The 26027-nt window shown below is 38.9% G+C and overlaps 1 protein-coding gene across 1 annotated transcript in view; it reads left to right on the forward strand.

Annotated features, from left to right (window-relative positions):
- FAM186A (family with sequence similarity 186 member A) overlaps positions 1-26027 on the forward strand; it is a 130101-nt gene that overhangs the window by 21121 nt on the left and 82953 nt on the right. The window contains exons 2-3 of the mRNA XM_068971425.1: positions 15213-15429; positions 16624-16794. Of these exons, the coding sequence (XP_068827526.1) occupies positions 15213-15429; positions 16624-16794 (388 nt within the window). The remainder of the gene's footprint in view (positions 1-15212; positions 15430-16623; positions 16795-26027) is intronic.

The raw sequence follows: 26027 nt of genomic DNA on the forward strand, positions 1-26027 counted from the left end.
TTGACCTTCCCTGTGTTCCAAAGGGCAGATTCAAATAGTTGCTAATCAGAGAAGGGAGGGAATTTAGAAACAAAGAGGGAGCAGTCTAGGCACAACAGTGTGGCCTGGGGGCAGGTCAGGTTCCTCCTCAAGAAATATTCATAACAATCCTTCTGCAGGTAGTGAGGCCTCTGTCCAGATGGAGGGTGGTAACTTAAGGCTGAGCTCAAGATTCCTAGAGTACTGCCCTGTTACCACATCACCAAACAATCAGAAGAAAGTCACACACACTGCAGCCCTCACCCCCAATTTTGCCTATAAAAACTTTTTCCCCAAACCATTGGAGAGTTACGGGTTTCTGAGCAGGAGCCACCCTTTCTCCCTGCTTGACTCTACAGTAAACCCTTTTCTGTTCCAACATTTCCATTTGTTTGGCCTCACTGTGTGTTGGGCAGGTGAACTTGTGTTTGGTTACAATATTTTTGCAGGAGGGACATCATTCAGTTTACTACTGTGTTAAAAGTATAGAGACTAAAATTCAGAATAGTATTTATCTTTGGACATTGGGAAAGCAATGCAGTTGATATTGGGAACACAGGAACCTTTAAGGATTTTCTGCTTCTTCAGCTGAAGAATAGGTGCATGCATGCATGCTAAGTTGCTTCAGTTGTGTACAACTCTTTGCGACCCTTTGGACTGTAGCCTATCAGGCTCCTCTGTCCATGGGATTCTCCAGGCAAGAGTACTGGAGTGGGTTGCCATATGCTCATTTTGTTGTTGTAGGAAGGGAGACCCCTTCCAGGGCCCTGAGAGTGGCTCTTATCTAACACTCAGAAAAAGAACTGTTTGAGGAGATGCATGTGCTGACAAAGCAAGTGACTTTATTGGAAAAGGCACCCCAGCGGAGAGCACCAGGGTAAGGGAACCCAGGGGACCTGCTCTGGCTTGTGACTGACAGTCTTGCGTTTTATGGTGATGGCATTATTTCCTGGGTTGTCTTTGGCCACTCATTCTGACTCAGGGTCTTTCTTGGTTGTTCACAAATTGCTCAGCCAAGATGGATGCCAGCGAGAAGGATTCTGGGAGGTAGCAGTACAGGTGGTGTCTCCTTTTGACCTTTTCTGAGCTTTTCCGGTTGGTGGTGGCTTGTTAGTTCCATGTTCTTTACCAGGATCTGCTGTCCTAAAATAATTCACGCTAATGGTGCTTGGCCAGGGTGGGCAGTTTCAGTCAGTGTGCTTTCCCTAGCACTGCTATTGTTACTATCTGCCTCTCAGATTCTATCCTGCTCCAGGTTATGGTGCTTTCTCTACCCATCTTCTTACTTTGACCCTTTCACCCCGGTGGCACATGTTTCTAACATGTCTGTCTGGTGACAGATGCCAGGCTCCTCTGTCCTCCACCATCTCCTGGAGTGTGCTCAAATTCATGTCCCTTGAGTTGGTGATGCTATCTAACCATCTCATCCTCTGCCGCTCCCTTCTCCTTTTGCCTTCAATATTTCCCAGCATCAGGGTCTTTTTCTCTTCACAATAGGTGGACAAAGTATTGGAGCATCAGCTTCAGCTTCAGCTTCAGTTCTTTCAATGAATATTCAGGGTGTGGCACATAGCAAGCCCTTAATAACCTGGTAGCACTTAAAGTGTTTACCATGTTATGTATGGTATAAGTTTATCTATAGATTATCTCTTTTAATCCCCAGAATAATTCAACAGGGATAGGTATTACTATTAATCTTATTTCATGGATGAGGAAACTGACAATATGTGAGGGTGGCCTAAAGGTCATGGTTGTTATACATAGTGGGTCCTGGAATCAAATCCAAGTATTCTGTGATTCTACTGCCTTTAAAAAAAAATTAAGGTAAAATTCACCCTTTTTGGTGTACTGTTCAAGAATTCTGACAAAGACATATAGATGTATACTAACCACCAAAATTCAGATTTAAAACAGTCCTAACTCCTTGAAAAATCCCCTTACACCCTTCCATGGCCACCCTTTTCCTGGCTGATAGCCTCCTGAAGCTGTTACTTTTCTGTGCTTACAGTTTTCCTTTCCTGAATGCCATACAAATGGAATCATACCTTATGTCACATGAATCTATCACTAGCTGAAAGATACTTGAGTTGTTTCTAGTTTGGAGCAATTATGAATAAAGTCACTATAAACATTCCATGTATGAATTCTTTTATAAACATAAGTTTTCATCTCTTAGCTGAATACCTAGAAATGGTATTGCTAGGTCCTGTGGTAGCATACCTTTATAGGAAATTGTCAAACTGTTATCTTAAATGGCTTTACTATTTTGCATTCCCATCAGAAAACTGTAAGAGTTCCAGTTGCTCTTCATCCTTGTCTGTGCTTAGTATTGTCACCATTTATTTAGTTCTTCTTGATTTCTTTCATCAATGGTTTTGTAATTTTCAATGTACAATTTTCTTGTTAGATTTGTAAATATTTCATGTTTTTAGTGTAATTGCAGATGATAGTTTTATTAAATTTCAAATTCTAATTGTTTATTGCTAGTGTATAGAGGTATGATTTTGATTTTTATATACTGGCAGCTTTTAAAAGATATATTCCTTTGGGAATTTTTATACAGTTTTTTGTTTAATTTTTTGTTTGTTTTTGGTTTTGTTTGATGTGTGAATGGAAACCTTTTTATTTCTCCTTTTTCAATTAATATTCTTTTATTTCCTCTTTTTACCTTATTGCATTGGGTAGGACCTTGATAAAAGATTGAATAAAAAGGAATCCTCAGAGCAATTTAGGCTTTCACCATTAAGTATAATGTTAGCTGTAAATTTTTTGTAAATGTTCATCAGTTTGGGGAAGCTATCCTTATTGCTAATTTGTTATAGAATTAAAAAAAATCATGAATGAATGTTGAATTTTGTCAACTGCTTTTTCTGTATCTATTGAGATGATCATATGCTTCTTCTTAGTCTGTTGATATGGTTATTTACACTTATTAGTTTTCCAGTTTTGAAATAGCCTTATGTTCTAATAATAAACCCCACTTGTTCATACTGTACATTGTTTGATCTAATTTCTAATATTTTGTTAAGGATTTTTGTGACTGTGTTCATAAAGAATATTGATATAGTTTATTTTCTTATGTCTTTATCTGGTGCTGGCATCAGGATAATACTGGCCTCAAAGAATAGGTTGTGAAATGTTTTTCCCACCTCAGATTTCTGGAAGAATTTATGAGCAACTGCTTAGCTTGTAGTGTATTCTTCATCACTTGACCCAGCAAACTCTGTCTCAGTTCTCCTATATATCTGACACATTATTTGTGGCAACTAGATCTTCTGTTTCTTATTGCAATATTTCCAGCACCTAACATCTGGTTACTCCTTTTATATATTAAAACATTTTTATCCAATTTTAATTGTGGTAGAATACACATAACATAAATTTTACCATCCTAATCATTTTTAAGTATACAGTTCAGTACTGCTAAGTATAATCACATTGTCATGCAATCAACATCTAGAACTTCTTCGCTCTTTTTTTGGCAGAGCTGCACAGCCCTTGCAGTGAGAGAGTGGAGCCCTAACCACTGGACACTGGGGAATTTCCTCAGAACTTTTCCACCTTCCAATACCCTATTTCCTTCTTCCCTCTCACCTTGGGAAACCACCATTTCACTTATTTCTGTAAATTCAACTAATCTAGATACCTCATATTAGTGAAATCATACAGTATTTTTTTAAAAGGTGGACCATTTTTAAAGTCTTTATTGAATTTGTTACAATATTTCTTCTGTTTTTTCATGTTTTGGTTTTTCGGCTGAGAGGCATGTGGGATCCCATAGCTCCCCAATCAGGGATGGAACCCATACCCTCTGCATTGGAAGGAGAAATCATAACCACTGGACCACCTAGAGAGTCCCCAGTATTTGTTTTTTATGACTGACTTGTTTCACTTAGCTTAATGTCTTTTTGGGGGGAAGAGTTGCTGTGCTGGGGTTCATTTTGATGACCACACTTCTCTAGTTGTGGTACACAGGCTTAATTGCCCCAACACATGTTCAATCTTAGTTCCTTGAACAGGGATCGAACCAACTTTACCTGCATTTGAAGGCAGATTTTTTTTTTTAACTTTTATTTGCATTCATTTTTTGCAGCATTTATTCCTGGGCCATAAGTTTTTGTTTCTTCAGTTTTGAAGGCAGATTCTTAACCACTGGACTACCAGGGAAGTCCCAGCTTAGCTTAACATCTTATGGTTTAACCACACGTGTGCTCAGATGCTCAGTCATGTCTGACTCTGCGACCATACGGACTGTAGCCTGCCAGGCTCCTCTGCCCATGGGATTTACTGTTTCAGAATGTCCTTCCTTTTTAAGGCTGAATAATGTTTCATTGTAAATATAGTCTACATTTTGTTATCCATTCAGCTGTCAATGCACACCTGGGTTGCTTCTATCTCTTGGCTATTATGTATAATACTATTATGAACACAGGTGTACGACTATCTGATAGGGTTCCTGTTTTCAGTTATTTTGGGTGTATACTCAGAAGTAGAATTGCTGAATCGTATGGTAATTTTATTTTTAATATTTTGGGGAACTGCATATACAGTTTCCATTGTGGCTGCACCATTTTAGATTCCCACAAATAGTGCACAGGAGTTCCAAATTTTCATATCCTTACCAATATTTGTTCAGTTCAGTAGAGTTCAGTTCAGTCACTCAGTTGTGTCCAACTCTTTGCAACCCCATGAATCACAGCACACCAGGCCTTCCTGTCCATCACCAACTCCTGGAGTTCACTCAAACTCACATCCATTGAGTCGGTGATGCCATCCAGCCATCTCATCCTCTATCGTCCCCTTCTCCTCCTGCCCCTAATCCTTCCCAGCATCAGAGTCTTTTCCAATGGGTCAACTCTTCGCATGAGGTGGCCAAAGTACTGGAGTTTCAGCTTTAGCATCATTCCTTCCAAAGAACACCCAGGACCTATCTCCTTTAGAATGGACTGGTTGGATCTCCTTGCAGTCCAAGGGACTCTCAAGAGTCTTCTCCAACACCACAGTTCAAAAGCATCAATTCTTCAGCATTCAGCTTTCTTCACAGTCCAACTCTCACCTCCATACGTGACTACTGGAAAAACCACAGCCTTGACTAGACGGACCTTTGTTGGCAAAGTAATGTCTCTGCTTTTGAATGTGCTATCCAGGTTGGTCATAACTTTCCTTCCAAGGAGTAAGCGTCTTTTAATTTCATGGCTGCAATCACCATCTGCAGTGATTTGGGAGCCTAAAAAAATAAAGTCTGACACTGTTTCCACTTTTTCCCCATCTATCTGCCAGGAAGTGATGGGACCAGATGCCATGATCTTCGTTTTCTGAATGTTGAGCTTTAAGTCAACTCTTTCGCTCTCCTCTTTCACTTCCATCAAGGGGCTTTTTAGTTCCTCTTCGCTTTCTGCCATAAGGGTGGTGTCATCTGCATACTGAGGTTATTGATATTTATCCTGGCAATCTTGATTCCAGCTTGTGCTTCTTCCAGCCCAGCGTTTCTCATGATGTGCTCTGCATATAAGTTAAATAAGCAGGGTGACAATATACAGCCTTGACATACTCCTTTTCCTATTTGGAACCAGACTGTTCCATGTCCAGTTCTAACTGTTGCTTCCTGACCTGCATGTAGGTTTCACAAGAGGCAGGTCAGGTGGTCTGGTATTCCCATCTCTTTCAGAATTTTGCAGTTTATTGTGATCCACACAGTCAAAGGCTTTGGCATAGTCAATCAAGCAGAAATAGATGTTTTTCTGGAACTCTTTCTTTTTCAATGATCCAGCGGATGTTGGCAATTTGATCTCTGGTTCCTCTGCCTTTTCTAAAACCAGCTTGAACATCTGGAAGTTCATGGTTCACGTATTGCTGAAGCCTGGTTTTGAGAATTTTGAGCATTACTTTACTAGCATTTGTTTTTCATAGTAGCCACCTAAGCGGATATGAAGTGATATCTCACTGTGGTTTTGATTTGCATTTACCTAATGGATGTGAGTAAAGTAATGCTTTATGCTAGTAGACCTGTAGAAAATTCTTCAAGAGATGGGAATACCAGACCACCTGACCTGCCTCTTGAGAAACCTATATGCAGGTCAGGAAGCAACAGTTAGAACTGGACATGGAACAACAGACTGGTTCCAAATAGGAAAAGGACTACGTCAAGGCTGTATATTGTCACCCTGCTTATTTAGCTTATATGCAGAGCACATCATGAGAAACGCTGGGCTGGAAGAAACACAAGCCGGAATCAAGATTGCCGGGAGAAATATCAATAACCTCAGATCACACCACCGTTATGGCAGAAAGCGAAGAGGAACCAAAAAGCCTCTTGATGAAGGTGAAAGAGGAGAATGAAAAAGTTGGCTTAAAGCTCAACATTCAGAAAACAAAGATCATGGCATCTGGTCCCATCACTTCATGGCAGATAGATGGGGAAACAGTGGAAACCATGTCAGACTTTATTTTGGGGGCCTCCTAAATCACTGCAGATGGTGATTGCAGCCATGAAATTAAAAGACGCTTACTCCTTGGAAGGAAAGTTATGACCAGCCTGGATAGCACATTCAAAAGCAGAGACATTACTTTGCCAACAAAGGTCCGTCTAGTCAAGGCTGTGGTTTTTCCAGTAGTCATGTATGGAGGTGAGAGTTGGACTGTGAAGAAAGCTGAGTGCTGAAGAATTGATGCTTTTGAACTGTGGTGTTGGAGAAGACTCTTGAGAGTCTCTTGGACTGCAAGGAGATCCAACCAGTCCATTCTAAAGGAGATAGGTCCTGGGTGTTCTTTGGAAGGAATGATGCTGAAGCTGAAACTCCAGTACTTTGGCCACCTCATGCAAAGAGTTGACTCATTGGAAAAGACTGATGCTGGGAGGGATTGCGGGCAGGTGGAAAAGGGGACGACAGAGGATGAGATGGCTGGATGGCATCACCGACTCAATGGACGTGAGTTTGAGTGAACTCCGGGAGATGGTGATGGACAGGGAGGCCTGGTGTGCTCCAATTCATGGGGTCTCAAAGAGTCGGACATGACTGAGCAACGGAACTGAACTGAATGGATGTGAGAGTTGGACTGTGAAGAAAGCTGAGCACCAAAGAATTGATGCTTTTGAACTGCGGTGTTGGAGAAGACTCTTGAGAGTCCCTTGGACTGCAAGGAGATCCAACCAGTCCATCCTAAAAAAGACCAGTCCTGGGTGTTCATTGGAAGGGCTGATGCTGAGGCTGAAACTCCAGCACTTTGGCCACCTCATGCGAAGAGTTGACTCATTGGAAAAGACTCTGATGCTGGGAGGGATTGGGGGCAGGAGGAAAAGGGGACAACAGAGGATGAGATGGCTGGATGGCATCACCGACTGAATGGACATGAGTTTGAGTGAACTCCAGGAGATGGTGATGGACAGGGAGGCCTGGCGTGCTGCGATTCATGAGGTTGCAAAGAGTCGGACACAACTGGGCGACTGAACTGAACTGAACTGAATGATTAGTGATGTTGAGCTTTTATTCATATGTTTGTTGGCCATTGATGCTGTTGTTGTTGTTCAGTTGCTAAGTTTTGTCCAGCTCTTTGCAACCCCATGGACTACAGCATGTCAGCCTTCCCTGTCCTTCACTATCTCCTGGAGTTTACTCCAACTCATGTCCTTTAAGTTGGTGATGCCATCCAACCATCCCATCCTCTCTTGTCCCTTCTCTTCTTGCCCTCAATCTTTCCCAACACCAGGGTCTTTTCTAATTAGTCCGTCTTCCCAACAGCTGGCCAAAGTATTGGAGCTTCAGTTTCAGCATCAGAACTTCCAATGAATATTCAGGGTTAATTTCCTTTAGGATTGACTGGTTTGATCTCTTTGCTGTCCAAGGGACCCTCAAGAGTCTTCTCCAGCACCACAGTTCAAAAACATCAATTCTTCCGCACTCAGCCTTCTTTATGGTTCAACTCTCACATCCAAACATGACTACTGAAGAAATCATAGCTTTACCTATACGGCCCTTTGTCAGCAAAGTAATGTCTCTGGTTATTAATACACTGTCTAGGTTTGTCATAGCTTTTCTTCCAAGGACCAAGTGTCTTAATTTCGTGGACATTTGTACATCTTTTGAATGTCTATTCAAGTCCTTTTCCCATTTATCAATTGGGTTATTTATTTGATGTGAGTTGTAAGAATTCTTTATATATTGTAGTATTAACCCTTCATTAGATATATGATTTGCAAATTCTTTTTTCCCCACTCCATAGGTTGCCTTTTTACTCTGTGAATTGTGTTCCTTGATGCAGAAAAGTTTTACATTTTGATTTGTTGGCTCAGTGGTGAAGCATCTGCCTGCAACATTCTCTGGGTTGGGAAGATCCCTTGGAGAAGAAAATGGCAACCCATTCCAATATTCTTTCCTGGAAAATTCCATGGACAGGTTCCTGGCGGACTATAGTCCATGGGGTGGCAAAAGAGTCAGACACGACTTAGCGACTAAACAATCTATTTTTACTTTTGTTGCCTGTACTTTTGGTACCAAATCCAATGTGATGAAGCTTTTCTCTCTATGTTTTCTATGTTTTATAGTTTTAGGTCTTATGCTTAGGTTTTTAAATTCATTTTGAGTTAATATTTGTATATGGTATAAGAGTCCTACCTCATTCTTGCATGGGTGTATCCAGTTTTCCCAACATCATTTGTTGACAGATTGGCCTCTCCCATTAAAAAGCCTTGACACTCTTGTCAAAAATTATTTGACCAGGGACTTCCCTAGTGGCCCAATGGCTAAGACTCCACACTCCCAATACAGGGGATCGGGGTTCAATCCCTGGTCAGGGAACTAGATCCCACATCCCCCAACTGAGAGTATGAGTTCCGCGACTATAGATTGTGCATGGTGCAGAGGATCCAAGATTCCGAGTGCCACAACGAAGACCCAGCACAGCCAAATAAACTTTTTTTAAGTTAAAAAAATTTATTTAACTATATGTGTGAAAGTTTGTTTCTGGGCTTTGTATTCTATATGTCTCTTATAATTAAAATGTGCCAGTTAACTACTGTAAATTTATAATAATAATTGAAAATGAGACGTATGAGATCTCCAACTTCATTCTTCAAGACTGTTTTGGGTATTTGGGGTTCTTTGAGATTCCACATGAATCCTAAAGATGTACTTCTATTTCTGCAAAATCATTGAGGTTTTGCTAAGGAGTGCATTAGCTGTAGATTCGTTCAGTAGCATTGTTTTAACATTGTCTTTTGCCTTCTTGGTTGTTTATTATAAATAATTTTATTCTTTTGATGCTACTGTAAGTAGAATTGTTCTCTTAATTTCCTTTTCAGATTTAAAAAAGTTTTTTATTTAAACATTTTTTATTTTTAAAAAATTATTTATTTATTTGGTTTTGGCTGTGCTGAGTCTTCACTGCTGCATGCGGACTTTCTCTAGCTGCGATGCACAGGCTTCTCATTGCAGTGGCTTCTCTTGTTTGGAGCACAGACTCTAGGGTGCATGGTCTCAAGTAACTGGGATGCTAGGGCTTAGTTGCCCTGCAGCATGTGGAATCGTCCCCAAGCCAGGGATCAAACCTGTGTCCCCTGCGTTGGCAGGCAAATTCTTAACCACTGAACCACCAGGGAAGTCCACAATTGATTTTTTAAATTCAATTTATTTCAACTAAACTAAAAAAAAAAAAAAAGTTCACCCACTTTTCACACCATCCCTACTGCCACCTCTGGCAACAATCAAATTCTTCTCTGTAGCTATGAACTTAGTTTTATTTTAGATTTCACATGTAAGAAAGATCATATGGTATTTCTCTTCCTCTGACTTATTTCTCTTAATGTAATGCCCTCCAAGTCCATCCATGTTGTTGCAAATGGAAAACCTTTATCTTTTTCTACAGATGAATACTATTTCATTGTATATTTGTGTAGGTGTATATAATACACATATACTTATCTGTTCATTATTGATGGGTGCTTGGATCCTTTCCATATTTTGGCTATTGTAAATAATGCTACAGTGAACGTGGGAATACATATTTGTTTTCTAATTACTATTTTTGTTTTTTATAGCTAAATACCCAAAAGCGAAATTCCTGGATCATTATTGTAGTTCTATTTTTAATTTTTTGAGGAACCTCCATTTTGTTTTCCATAGTTATTGTTACTCAGTCACTAAGTCATGTTTGACTCTGCGACCCCATGGACTGCAGCACACCAGGCTCCTCTGTCCTCCACTATCTCCCAGAGTTTTCTCAAATTCATTTCCATTGTGTTGATGACGTTATCTAGCCATCTCATCTCCTGCTGCCCCCTTCTTTTGCCTTCCGTCTTTCCCAGCACCAGGGTCTCCAGTGAATCAGCTCTTAGCATCATGTGGCCAAAGTATTGGAGCTTCAGCTTTTTTTTCCATAGTGGCTGCACCAATTTACCCCATTAACAATGCATGAGGATTTCCTTTTCTTCACATCCTTGCCAATACTAACAAGTGTTATTATTTTCAATCTTTTTGATAATAGTCATTCTAACAGGTGTGTGGTACATTTCATTGTGATTTTGATTTGCATTTTCCTGATGATTAATGACAGTAATTATCTTCTTATGTACCCATTGAACATCTATATGTCTTTGTTGGAAAAATGTCTATGTAGATCTTCTGTCCATATTTTAATCAAATTCTTTGGGTTTTTGCTATTGAGTTGTATGAGTTCTTTATATATTTTGAATATTACCCCCTTGTCAGACATGATTTGCAAATATTTCCCCCCACTCAGTAGATTGCTTTTTCATTTTGTTGATGGTTTCCTTTGCTGTGAAGAAGCTTTTAGTTTGATGCAGTCCTACTTGCTTATTTTTGCTTTTGTTACCTTTGCTATTGGTGTGAAATCCAAAAAATTATCACCAAGAACAATGTCAAGGAGATTACTGCCTATGTGTTTTCTTCTGGAATTTTTATAGTTTGAGGTCTTACATTCAAGTTTTTCATCCATTTTGGGTTAATTTTTATGCATGGTATAAGATAGCAATCCCCAGTTTCTTTCTTCTGTATGTGGCTGCCCAGTTTTTCTAGCACCATGTATTGAAAAGACTGTCATTTCCCCAGTGTATATTCTTGGCTGCTTTGTTGTAAATTTACCATATGTGTGTATGGGTTTATTTCTGGACTTTCCTTTCTATTCCATTGATCTGTGGGTCTGTTTTTATGCCAATATCATTTGTTTTAATTTCTATAACTTTGTACTATTGTTTGAAATCAAGGAGCTCCAGCTTTGTTCTTCTTTCTCAGTATTGCTTTAGCTATTTAGAGTCTCTTATGATTCCATACAAATTTTAGGGCTTTTTGTTCTATTTCTATAAAAAATGTTATTAGAATTTTGAAAATGATTGCTTTCTATTTGTAGACTGCTTTGGGTGGTATGAATATTTTAATTCTTAGGAGAATTAACAATATTAATTTCTTCATTTCTTTCATTTATGTCTTTCATTTCCAATATATAGGTCTTTCACCTCAGTTAAATTTATTGCCAGGTATTTTATTTTTTTTATGCCATTGTAAATGGGATTGTTTTCTTAATTTCTCTTTCTGATAGTTCATTACTAGCATACAGAAAATTAAACATATCTATTCATTTATTAGGCTGGGTCAAGCCTTAGCTTTGCAGGATCTTTGTTGTGCCATGTGATATCTTTTGTTGTAGTGCGTGGACTTTCTAGTTGTGGCATGTGGGCTGTAGAGTGCGCAGGCTCAGTAATTGTGGGGCATGGGCTAGGTTGCTCTGTGTCATGTGGGAGCTTAGCTCCCCAATCAGGAATCAAATGCATGTCCTTGCATTACAAGGAGGGTAACTACTGTACCACCAGGGAAGTCCCAGAAAATTAAACATGTTTTTTTTGTGTGTGTGATTTTGTATCCTGCAACTTTGCTGAATTCATTTATTTCTCCTAACAGGTTTGGGGTGTGTGTGTGTGTGTGTGTGTGTGTGTAAGCTTTAGAGTTTTCAACATATAAGATCATATCATCTGCAAACATTTTTTTTTCTTTTCCAATTTTGATTTTTTTAAATTTATTTTTCTCCTGAATTACTCTGGCTAGGACTTCCAGTAATATGTTGAATAGAACTGATGAGAGTTGGAATCCTTTACTTGTTCCTAATCTTAGAGGAATAACTTTCAGATTTTCACCTTTCAGTATGATGTTAGCTGTGGGCTTGTCATATATGACATTTATTATATTGAAGTATTTTCCCTTTACACCTACTTTGGTGAGAGCTTTCATCATGAAAGGGTGTTGAATTTTGTTGCATGCTTTTTCTGTATCAGTTGAGATGATCATATGATTTTTTTTCCTTCATTTTTTTAATTTGGTGTATTTCATTCATTGATTTTCACATGTTGAACCATTTTTGTATTCCTGGAATAAATCCCACGTGTTTGCGGTATCTAATTCTATTAATAAGGTGCTAATCCTATTTAGTATTTTGTTGAGGATTTTTGCAACAAAATTTATAGAGATGTTGATCTGTAGTTTTTTTGTTTTTGTTTTTTTGCAATATCTTTATCCATCTTGGTATGAGGGTAATTCTGGCCACAAAGAATGAATTGAGAAGAGTTCTTTTCCATTCTGTGGGAGAATATATGAGAAGTTGGTAATACTTTTTCCTTAATCACCATGTTATGTGTTAGTTTGTAATGTTATTCTTCATCACTTGTCTTATCAAACTTTGTCTCTGTTCTGCATTTCTGACTTAATTTACTGCAACTGCATTACCTATTTCTGACTGCAGTAATTCTAGCACCTAACATTTGATTACTCTTTTGGCATGGCGATTTGGCTTGCAAAATCCCAATCTCACTGCTATTGTAAGGAGTGTAGAAGAAGTTAGGTTTATCTAAAGCCAAATTGAGAAAGTAATTGATAAAGTTGGAAAGATGGAGCAGTGGTTCTACATCTATCAGATTTATTATGCCTTTTAAAAATATTTTTAACTTCCCTTTTGTTCCTCTGAAGTGAACTTCATAGATAAAATATCTATACTCATACTTTAAGAAATTATTATATGAAGGTAAATAAAAGTGCTAAATTTAATAACATGCATTTCAATGTGTAAATTCTAAGTCAAACTTCAATAGAAGACGTTACAAAGAGGTAGCAGAGGCTTGCATCTTTATGCAGAATTAAAATAAATATGAAAGCTATGAATATAGGCTGAAACAAATGCAGGTTTATTGCAGTGACACTACATACTATTAGCAATGGTGCATTGCTGGTTGGTACTATGGTGAACATTTTATTGGTGAATGGTGAAATTTTATTGGCAAAATCCTAAAGAACATTTTCCTTTGATTCGCATAATATTTGCGTTCCTGGAAATTTCAGTAAGCAATTAAACTTGGTAGGAACTCACTTTCCATTTATACTTTAAAAAGAATAAGTTTCTAGGCTCAGGTAATTATAAACAGATTTTATGTAACCTATGTGAATATCCCATTGGACAGTGAAAATTTACGCAGGATGAGCCAATTCTTAAATATGTATACTGTCCATTGCACATAGGGTGAGCTGGCACAACTTAGCATCCTTTACTAAGTACAATGTCTTCCCTTCCATTCCTTGTTACAACTAAAAGTGCTTCTTTTCTTTGGCAGACATTGTGACTTTTTTTTTTTAAGCTTATATATTTATCTTCATTTTTTGGCTATGGTGGGTCTTCATTGCTGTGCATGGGCTTTCTCTAGTTGCGGTGGTGGGGTGGGGGTTCTACTCTCTGTTGCAATGTGTGGGCTTCTGATTGCAGTGGCTTCTCTTCTTGTGGGGCATGGGCTCCAGGCATACAGGCTTCAGTAGGTGCAGCACATAGGTTCTATAATTGCAACTCGCGGGCTCTAAAGCACTGGCTCAGTAGAAGGCTTGAGGGCTTAGTTGCTCTGCAGCATGTGTGATTTTTCTGGGACCAGGGATTGCACTGGTGTCCCTTGCCTTGCAATGCAGATTCTTAACCACTGAACCACCAGGGTAGTCCACCTCTCTCTCTCTTTTTTTTTTTTGGCTGAGCTGGGTCTCTTTTGCTTTACGTGGGCTTTCTCCAGTTGTGTGAACGGGGTCTACTCTTTGTTGCAGTGCTCAGGCTTCTCTTGCAGCCGAGCACAGGCTCTAGGAGCACGGGCTTCAGTAATCGTAGAACCTGGGCTCAGTAGTTGCAGTTCCAGGGCTCTGGAGTAGGGGTTCAGTAGCTGTGGTGCATGAGCTTAGTTGATCTGCTGCATGTGGACTATTCCTGGACCCAACATCGAACCCATGTCCCCTGCATAAGCAGGCAGATTCCTATCCACTGTACCACCAGGAAGTCCCATACATTTCTAAATGCCAGATATGAGGCAGTAATTACCCCCACCGAGAACTACTAGGATAAAGTGATGAACAGAAGAAATTTACTGATAGATACTTGAGGAGGGGAAATAATGAAATAAAAATCATGTTGTGGAATATTCCAATAGCTGCTTTCCAGGTGTAAGGGTTAATTTTTTTAAAAGTAATTTCCTTTAATTAGTTTGTTTACAGCAGCCATAGTCTATAAGGCATTTCACACATGTTACATGTCTCAGATCAACTGTGAACTTAGCATCTCCATTATTTTACAGATGAGTCATGATTGTAGAAAATAATTTTTTAAAGAGTTATCTTTTTAAAAACAATTTTTATTTAATTTTTCAGCTGTGCTGGGTCTTCGTTGCTGTGAGGGCTTTCTCTAGTCGCAGCAAGAGGAGGGCTATTCTCTAGTTTCAGGCTTCTCATTGAGGTGGCTTCTCTTGTGGAACATGGGCTCTACAGAGAGGGGACTTCAGTAGTTGTGGTATATGGGCTTACTGCCCTATGGCATGTGGAATATTCCCAGACCAGGGATCGAACCCATGTCCCCTACATTGGCCGGCAGATTCTTAACCACTGGATCACCAGGGAAGTCCACTAAAAGTCATTTTAAGGAGGGAGCTAGAGTTAGAATCCAGATATAATTTCAAACCAAATATTCTTTTCATTATATCATAGAAATTCTAGGATGAAGGCAGAGAAAAAAAAATTAAGAGGAAAATCTTAGACTTACAGAAAGATTAGAATTAAAAAGCTTTTGATTAGAGAGCTTTATAGTGACTATCACTGACATTCTGGGAAGAAAGGTGATCAAATCTTATTGTCAAACAGGATTTATTACTATAATCCCCCTTTTTATTCTTATAGTATCTTAATATGCAGCTGGCAGACATAATGCAAAATGTGAAGCGTGTAATAAATCGCTATACTATGGATGAGAATATGCATGCTGGAAGGAAAATGTCCCTTATAGAACATAAGAAACGGAGAGGAAGCTTGCTGGAGAAAATAGTTGCTGGTGCTAAGACTGCTGAAATTAAAGACAAGACTCTTGCCTACATTCTGGCCTGGTTGGAAGAATGGAGTAAGTTTCCAGAAGTGACTTAAAGTTAATGAAAAACCTACAGAACAGAATTATAAGTAAATTTTGAAGGATTAGAAGACTAAAGAAGGAAAGGCTAAGATGGTTAAACAGTTGCTCTCTGTTTCAGGAAGAATAAAATAAGGAAAACAAATTTGCTCACTTAGCATGCTCCTGCCCAGTGTTTTAATGCTTCCTAGTCCCTTGCCTGAAACATTTTCTACCAGGTAGCCACATGGTTTGTTCTCTGCTTATACCTCACTTTAAAATGAGGTGTTCTCTGACCATCCCCATTCTCTACACCCTGGCACTGGCTGTTATTCTTTACAATTTTTTATGTATAGCTTTTCTTACCATCTGGCACAGTTTATAATTAATAATTAATATTTTTAAAAAATTTTGTTTGTTTCCTTTCACTAGGATATAAATAGTAATAAAATCAGGGAATTTGTTTTATTCAATGCTGTGTCTTCAGCATCTAGAACAGTATATGACAGAGGAGACTCTAGTTGAATGAAAGAATGAATAAGCTAAGAATACAAAAAAGAGAAATTTCATTTAGTTACAAGAAATCTCATATAACAAGGGTTATGAAATACTAGAAAACTTACCAAGGGAGTTAATTGGGGTTTTAATCCCCAGTATTAAAGCATATAATCACATTTTAGATCTTTATCCTTGATATCAGATAATTAAATCAATTAGACACCTTGGCATCCCACTCCAGTACTCTTGCCTGGAAAATCCCATGGACAGAGGAGCCTGATGCGCTGCAGTCCATGAGGTCGCTAAGTGTTGGACACGACTGAGTAACTTCACTTTCACTTTTCACTTTCATGCAATGGAGAAGGAAATGGCAACCCACTCCAGTGTTCTTGCCTGGAGAATCCCAGGGACAGAGGAGCCTGATGGGGAGGCCGTCTATGAGGTTGCACAGAGTCAGATACGACTGAAGCGACTTAGCAGCAGCAGCAGCTATATTTTAAGCATATTTGCATGCCCAAGATTTACTTTTCAGTCTTCTATTCCAAGTCTTTTCTTTTTTCATTTTTCACAGAGAAAAGCCTCAGAATAGAAATAGGTATAAGCTATCTGTATTTCCCAATACTATAATATTGACTAGGTAGCCAATATTGTAAGCCTATATGATTGTAATTATTTTTCTGCACAAAAGTAATTTTTTTTACTCTCTTCAAGATGTCACTTTGTCTGAGATCACTGCAATTGATATTGAAGAACACCATCACTGTTTAGCACAAATGGAGATGTTACCAGAAACATTCAAAGCTATTGAGAGCAATGTCAAGATACTAAGCAGAATTACTACATATTTGCTTGAAGAAAAGAAGAAACAAAAGAAAAAAACAGGTAAGAGTGCTCTAAGACATTGGATATAGATTTTACTTTTTCTAAAAAATAGCTTTATTGAGGTATAATTTACATACCATAAAGTTTACCCACAATAGTTGTATAATTCAATGGCTTTTAATACATTTAGAATTGTGCAACTATCACCACAGTCTAACTTTAGAACATTTTATGATCCACAAAAGATCCCTCAGGCCCATTTGCAGTCAATCTTCATTCCCACCTTCAGCCCCAGACAATCAATAATCTATTTTCTATCTCAATAGATTTGCCTTTCTTGGATATTTCATAAAATGGAATCATATTTTCATATAGTTCTTTATGTCTGGTTTCTTTCATTTAGCATAATGTTTCGACATTCAGCCGTGTTACAGAATGTAACACGTAGTTTTAGTTTGTAGTTTGTAGTTTCTTCCTTTCTAGTGCCAATCGTACACCATTGTTTGCATATACCAAACTTTATTTATCTATTTACCAGTTTATTTGCATTGCTCCCACTTTTTCATTTTTTGAATAATGCCACTATGAACACACATGTATGTTTTTGTATGAATGTAAATTTTCATTTCTTTTTGGAAATATCTAGGAGCAGAATTTCTATGTCATTTATTTATCTATTGCTGGTAAACATATATTTAACTTTTTAAGAAATTATTAGCTGATTTCCCAAGTGATAGCACCATTTAAATTTTCACGAGCAATGTATTAGGGTTCCACTTACTTCACATTTTCAACAACACTTGTTATTGGCTTTTTTTGTTTTAGTATAATTGCTTTACAATGTTGTGTTAGTTTCTACTGTCTTTTTTATTATAGCTTTCCTAATAGGTGTGAAGTGGTTTCTCATTGTGGCTTTAATTTGCATTTCCCTGACTAATGATACTGAGCACTTTTTCATGTGCTTATTGGACATTCCTATATTTTCTTTGATGAAACATCTATTCAAATACTTAATCACTTTTATTATTGAGTTTTAAGAGCTTCTTAGATATTCTGGATACAAGTCCTTTTTCAGAAAAGTAATTTGCAAATGTTTTCTCCCAGTCTGTGGCTTGTCTTTTCATTTTCTTAATGGAGCCTTGAAGTCCAAGAGTGTTTAATTCTGATGAAGTTCCATCAGTTTATCTTTCTTTTTTTCTTATATGGATCATGGTTTTAGTGTTGCATTAAGAACTTGTATCAGTCAGGGTTCAACTCTGAAAACAGAACCAAAAGGAGATTATATTTTATCTATCCATCTATCTAGCACACTGCAATTTGGAACATATTTTGTATTATTTTAGCCCTTTTAAATGTACTGGGGGGGGTGCGGTGGTGGATGAATAGGACGGGGAGACCACTTTCTCCCCCACAAATTCATAAAAAGAACATTTAAACGCTGAGTAAATTCCACAAAACAACTTCTGAATGCTGGCAGAGGACATCAGGCACCCAGAAAAGCAGCCCATTGTCTTCGAAAGAAGGTAGGAAAAAATATAAAAGACAAAAAAAGAGACAAAAGAGGTAGGGACAGAGCCCTGTCCTGGGAAGGGAGTCTTAAAAAGAGAGAAGTTTCCAAACACCAGGAAACACTCTCACTGCCGAGTCTGTGGCGAGCCTTGGAAGCACAGAGGGCAACATAATAGGGAGGAAAAATAAATAAATAATTAAAACCCACAGATTACAAGCCCAATGGTAACTCCCCCAGTGGAGAAGCAGTGCTGATGCCTGCACCCACCACTAGCAAGCAGGGGCTGGGCAGGGAGGTGCAGGCTGCATTGCTCAGAGTAAGGATCTGGCCTGAATGCCCCGAGGGCAATCTGAGCAAACTAACTTGGGCTAGCAAACCAGACTGTGGGATAGCTACCACGGGAAAAGCCCTAAGACACTGCCAGGCCTGCGCACAGAACAAGGAGTGAACAGAAATAGCCAGCTGCAGACCATCCCCCTCTGGTGACAGGCAGCCAGAGCTGGAAGGGGGCAATCACAGCCCCAGAGAGACATTATCTACCAAACTGCAAGCAGGCTTCTTTGCTAACTAAGACTTCTTGGGGTTCTGGACAGTCAACATCTGCCTGAGAAGGTGCGTGGGTTGTACACCCAGAAAACCGAGCGACAGGGACTGGGGAGGCGATAAGTTGCAGCAACTGCACACACCAAACACCTCATCACCTGGGAAGGGCACAAAACGCAGGCCCAACCGAGTCTGCACCTCTGAGGACTACCCGAGTGCCTGAACCTGAGCGGCTTAGACCTGGGAGGTGCATGCAGCCCAGGGCCGGCCTCAGATGGTTCCCGTTGGAGCATCCTAAAGAAGGCAATGGCACCCCGCTCCAGTACTCTTGCCTGCAAAATCCCATGGGCGGAGGAGCCTGGTCGGCTGCAGTCCATGGGGTCACAAAGAGTCGGACACGACTGAGCGACTTCACTTTCACTTTTTACTTTCCTGAATTGGAGAAGGAAGTGGCAACCCACTCCAGTGTTCTTGCCTGGAGAATCCCAGGGATGGGGGAGCCTGGTGGGCTGCCATCTATGGGGTCGCACAGAGTAGGACAGGACTGAAGCGACTTAGTAGCAGCAGAGCCTGAGCAGTGTGGGCAGGGAGGGCGCATGAGCTGTGAGCGGGGGCAGGCCCAGTGTGGCTGAGGCACTGCCAGCACACGCCAGTGTTATTTGTTTGCAGCGTCCCTCCCTCCCCATAGCCTGACTGAACAAGTGAGCCTTAAAAAGGTGTCCACCACCGCCCCCTTTGTGTCAGGGTGGAAATCAGACACTGAAGAGACCAGCAAACAGAAGAAGCTAAAACAGAGGGAACCGCCTTGGAAGTGACAGGTGCAATAGATTAAAACCCTGTCGTTAGTACCAACTACATGGGAAGGGGCCTATAGATGTTGAGAAATATAAGCCAGACCAAGGAAATATCCAAAAATGAACTAACCCTGCAATACCCACAACAACACCAGAGAAAGTCCTAGATACATTTTTTATTATTTTTATGATCATTCTTTTTTTAAAAAATTTTAAGTCCTCTATTACTCCTTTAATTTTCACTTTTATAACCTACTATTACTTTGCAAACAAAAGATACCACTTTTTAAAAGCAAACTTCATATATATATATTTTATAATTTTTGTGACCTTTTTTTCTCTTTTTTTCTTCTTTTCTTTAATATTATAGTTTTGAAACTCCAAACTCTAGTCTAGATTTTTAATCTTTGCTTTTTGGTATTTGTTATCAATTTTGTACCTTTAAGAACCCATCTTCAGTACCCATTTTTACTTGGGAGCGAGATTACTGGCTTGACTGGTCTCTCCCACTTTGGACTCCCCTTTTTCTCCACCAGGTCGCCTCTGTCTCCTTCCTACCCTCTTTCTTCTCTACCCAACTCTGTGAATCTCTGTGTGTTCCAGACGGTCGAGAACACTTAGGGAACTGATTACTGGCTGGATCTGTCTCTCTCCTTTTGATTCCCCCCTTTTATCCTCCTGGCCACCTCTGTCTCCTTCCTCCCTCTTCTCTTCTCTGTATTACTCCGTGAACATCTCTGAGCGGTCCACTTGTGGAGTGCACATAAGGAAGTGATTACTGGCTTGCTTTCTCTCTCCTCTATTGATTCCACCTCATCTCATTTGGGTCACCTCTAACTCCTCCCTCTTCTCTTCTCCATGTAACTCTGTGAACCTCTCTGGATGTCCCTTACTGTGGAGAAACTTTTCATCTTTAACCTAGATGTTTTATCAATGGTGCTGTACAGAAGGAGAAGTCTTGAGACTACTGTAAAAATAAGACTGAAGACCAGAAGCAAGAGGCTTAAGTCCAAACCCTGAGAACACCAGAGAACTCCTGACTCCAGGGAACATTAATTGACAGGAGCTCATCAAACGCCTCCATACCTACACTGAAACCAAGCACCACCTAAAGGCCAACAAGTTCCAGAGCAAGACATACCATGCAAATTCTTCAGCAATACAGGAACATAGCCCTGAGCTCCAATATACAAGCTTCCCTAAGTTACTCCAAAACCATTGACATCTCGTAACTCATTACTGGACACTTCATTGTACTCCAGAGAGAAGAAATCCAGCTCTACCCACCAAAACACCGACACAAGCTTCCCTAACCAAGAAACCTTGACAAGCCACCTGTACAACCCCACCCACAGCAAGGAAACTCCACAATAAAGAGAACTCCACAAACTGCCAGAATACAGAAAGGCCACCCCAAACTCAGCAATATAAACAAGATGAAGAGACAGAGGAATACCCAGCAGGTAAAGGAACAGGGTAAATGCCCACCAAACCAAACAAAAGAAGAAGAGATAAGGAATCTACCTGAGAAAGAATTCCAAATAATGATAGTGAAAATGATCCAAAATCTTGAAATAAAAATGGAATCACAGATAAATAGCCTGAAGACAAGGATTGAGAAGATGCAAGAAAGGTTTAACAAGGACCTAGAAGAAATAAAAAAGAATTAATATATAATGAATAATGCAAAAAATGAGATAAAAAATACTCTGGAGGCAACAAATAGTAGAATAACAGAGGTAGAAGATAGGATTAGTGAATTAGAAGATAGAATGGTAGAAATAAATGAATCAGAGAGGAAAAAAGAAAAATGAATTAAAAGAAATGAGGACAATCTCAGAGACCTCCAGGACAGTGTTAAATACCCCAACATTTGAATCATAGGAGTCCCAGAAGAAGAAGACAAAAAAAAAGACCATGAGAAAATACTTGAGGAGATAATAGTTGAAAACTTCCCTAAAATGGGGAAGGAAATAATCACCCAAGTCCAAGAAACACAGAGAGTCCCAAACAGGATAAACCCAAGGCAAAACGCCCCAAGACACATATTAATCAAATTAACAAAGATCAAACACAAAGAACAAATATTAAAAGCAGCAAGGGAAAAACAACAAATAACACACAAGGGGATTCCCATAAGGATAACAGCTGATCTTTCAATAGAAACTCTTCAGGCCAGGAGGGAATGGTGAGACATACTTAAAGTGATGAAAGAAAATAACCTACAACCCAGATTACTGTACCCAGCAAGGATCTCATTCAAATATGAAGGAGAAATCAAAAGCTTTACAGACAACCAAAAGCTGAGATAATTCAGCACCACCAAACCAGCTCTCCAACAAATGCTAAAGGATCTTCTCTAGACAGGAAACACAGAAAGGGTGCATAAACTTGAACCCAAAACAATAAAGTAAACGGCAATAGGATCATACATATCAATAATTACCTTAAATGTAAATGGGTTGAATGCCCCAACCAAAAGACAAAGACTGGCTGAATGGATACAAAAACAAGACCCCTATATATGTTGTCTACAAGAGAGCCACCTCAAAACAGGGGACACATGTAGACTGAAAGTGAAGGGCTGGAAAAAGATATTCCATGCAGATAGAGACCAAAAGAAAGCAGGAGTAGCAATACTCATATCCGATAAAATAGACTTTAAAACAAAAGTGTGGAAAGAGACAAAGAAGGACACTACATAATGATCAAAGGATCAATCCAAGAAGAAGATATAACAATTATAAATATATATGCACCCAACATAGGAGCACCACAATATGTAAGACAAATGCTAACAAGTATGAAAGGGGAAATTAACAATAACACAATAATAGTGGGAGACTTTAAGACCCCACTCACATCTATGGATAGATCAACTAAACAGAAAATTAACAAGGAAACACAAACTTTAAACAATACAATAGACCAGTTAGACCTAATTGATATCTATAGGACATTTCACCCCAAAACAATGAATTTCACCTTTTTCTCAAGTGCACACAGAACCTTCTCCAGGATAGATCACATCCTGGGCCATAAATCTAGCCTTGGTAAATTCAAAAAATTGAAATTATTCCAAGCATCTTTTCTGACCACAATGCAGTAAGATTAGATCTCAATTACAGGAGAAAAACTATTAAAAATTCCAACATATGGAGGCTGAACAACACGCTGCTGAATAACCAACAAATCACAGAAGAAATCAAAAAAGAAATCAAAATATGCATAGAAATGAATGAAAATGAAAACACAACAACCCAAAACCTGTGGGACACTGTAAAAGCAGTGCTAAGAGGAAAGTTCATAGCAATACAGGCATACCTCAAGAAACAAGAAAAAAGTCAAATAAATAACCTAACTCTACACCTAAAGCAACTAGAAAAGGAAGAAATGAAGAACCCCAGGGATAGTAGAAGGAAAGAAATCTTAAAAATTAGGGCAGAAATAAATGCAAAAGAAACAAAAGAGACCATAGCAAAAATCAACAAAGCCAATAGCTGGTTCTTTGAAAGGATAAATAAAACTGACAAACCATTAGCCAGACTCGTCAACAAACAAAGGGAGAAAAATCAAATCAATAAAATTAGAAATGAAAATGAAGAGATTACAACAGACAACACAGAAATACAAAGGATCATAAGAGACTAATATCAGCAATTATATGACAATAAAATGGACAACGTGGAAGAAATGGACAAATTCTTAGAAAAGTACAACTTTCCAAAACTGAACCAGGAAAAAATAGAAAATCTTAACAGACCCAAGCACGGAAATTGAAACTGTAATCAGAAATCTTCCAGCAAACAAAAGCCCAGGTCCAGACGGCTTCACAGCTGAATTCTACCAAAAATTTAGAGACGAGCTAACACCTATCCTACTCAAACTCTTCCAGAAAATTGCAGAGGAAGGTCAACTTCCAAACTCATTCTAGGAGGCCACCATCACCCTAATACCAAAACCTGAAAAAGATGCCACAAAAAAAGAAAACTACAGGCCAATATCACTGATGAACATAGATGCAAAAATCCTTCACAAAATTCTAGCAATCAGAAGCCAGCAACACATTAAAAAGATCATACACCATGACCAAGTGGACTTTATCCCAGGGATGCAAGGATTTTTCAATATCTGCAAATCAATCAATGTAATACACCACATTAACAAATTGAAAAATAAAAGCCATATGATTATCTCAATAGATGCAGAGAAAGCCTTTGACAAAATTCAACATCCATTTATGATAAAAAACTCTCCAGAAAGTAGGAATAGAAGGAACATACCTCAACATAATAAAAGCTATATATGACAAACCCACAGCAAACATTATCCTCAATGGTGAAAAATTGAAAACATTTCCCCTAAAGTCAGGAACAAGACAAGGGTGCCCACTTTCACCACTACTATTCAACCTAGTTTTGGAAGTTTGGGCCACAGCAATCAGAGCAGAAAAAGAAATAAAAGGAATCCAAATTGGAAAAGAAGTAAAACTCTCACTGTTTGCAGATGACATGAGCCTCTGCATAGAAAACCCTAAAGAATCCACCAGAAAATTACTAGAGCTAATCAATGAATATAGTAAAGTTGCAGGATATAAAATCAACACACAGAAATCCCTTGCATTCCTATACACTAATAATGAGAAAATAGAAAGAGAAATTAAGGAAACAATTCCATTCACCATTGCAACAAAAAGAATAAAATACTTAGGAATTTATCTACCTAAAGAAATTAAAGACCTATATATAGAAAACTATAAAACACTGGTGAAAGAAATCAAAGAGGACACTAATAGATGGAGAAATATACCATGTTCATGGATCGGAAGAATCAATATAGTGAAAATGAGTATACTACCCAAAGCAATCTATAGATTCAATGCAATCCCTATCAAGCTACCAATGGTATTTTTCACAGAACTAGAACAAATAATTTCACAATTTGTATGGAAATACAAAAAACCTCAAATAGAAAAGTTATGACAAACCTAGACACCATATTAAAAAGCAGAGACATTACTTTGCCAACAAAGGTCTGTCTAGTCAAAGCTATGATTTTTCCAGTAGTCATGTATGGATGTGAGAGTTTGACTATAAAGAAAGCTAAGCACTGAAGTATATTGATGCTTTTGAACTGTGGTGTTGGAGAAGACTCTTGAGAGTCCCTTAGACTGCAAGGAGAACAATCCAGTCTATCCTAAAGGAAATCAGTCTTGAATATTCATTGGAAGGACTTATGCTGAAGCTGAAACTCTAATACTTTGGCCACCTGATGCAAAGAACTGACTCATTTGTAAAGACCCTGATGCTAGAGGCATCTCCTGAAGGCAGGAGAAGAAGGGGATGACAGAGGATGAGATGGTTGGATGGCATTACTCTAATACTTTGGCCACTTGATGCAAAGAACTTACTTATTTGTAAAGACCCTGATGCTGGAGGCATCTCCTGAAGGCAGGAGGAGAAGGGGATGACAGAGAATGAGATGGTTGGATGGCATTACCGACTCAATAGACATGAGTTTGAGTAAACTCCAGGAGTTGGTGATAGACAGGGAGGCCTTGCATGCTGCAGTCCATGGGGTCACAAAGAGTCAGACACAACTGAGTGACTGAACTGAACTCTGTATATAAGTTAAATAAACAGGGTACAGTATACAGTCTTGCCATATTCCTTTCTCAATTTGGAACCAGTCCATTGTTCCATATCTGTTTCTAACTGTTACTTCTTGACCTTCATACAAATTTCTCAAGAGGCAGTTAAGGTTGTCTGGAATTCCCAACTCTTGAAGAATTTTCCAGAGTTTGCTGTAGTCCACACATTCAAAGGGTTTGGAAGTCAATGAAGCAGAAGTAGATGTTTTCCTGGAATTCTCTTGCTTTTTCAATGATCCAACGGATGTTGGCAATTTGATCTTTGGTCCCTTTACCTTTTCTAAATCCAGCTTGAACATCTGGAAGTTCTCAGTGCATGTACTCTTGAAGCCTAGCTTGGAGAATTTGAGCATTTCTTGCTAGCATGTAAGATGACTGCAACTGTGCAGTAGTTTGAGCATTTTTGGCATTGCCTTTCTTTGGGATTGGAGTGAAAACTGACCTTTTCCAGTCCTGTGACCACTGCTGAGTTTTCCAAATTTGCTGGTATATTGAGTGCAGCACTTTCACAGCATTATCTTTAGGATCTGAAATAGCTCAGCTGGAATTCCATCACCTCTGCTAACTTTGTTCATAGTGATGCTTCCTAAGGCCCACTTGACTTCGCACTCCAAGATGTATGGCTCTAGGTGGAAGATCACACCATCTTGGTTATCTGGGTCATTAAGATCTTTTTTTGTATAGTTCTTCTGTGTATTCTTGCCACCTCTTCTTAATATCCTCTGCTTCTGTTAGTTCCATACCATTTCTGTCCTTTATTGAGCCCATCTTTGCATGAAATGTTCCCTTGGTATCT

Source organism: Capricornis sumatraensis, chromosome 4 (assembly GCF_032405125.1).
Source record: "Capricornis sumatraensis isolate serow.1 chromosome 4, serow.2, whole genome shotgun sequence".
NCBI lineage: Eukaryota > Metazoa > Chordata > Mammalia > Artiodactyla > Bovidae > Capricornis > Capricornis sumatraensis.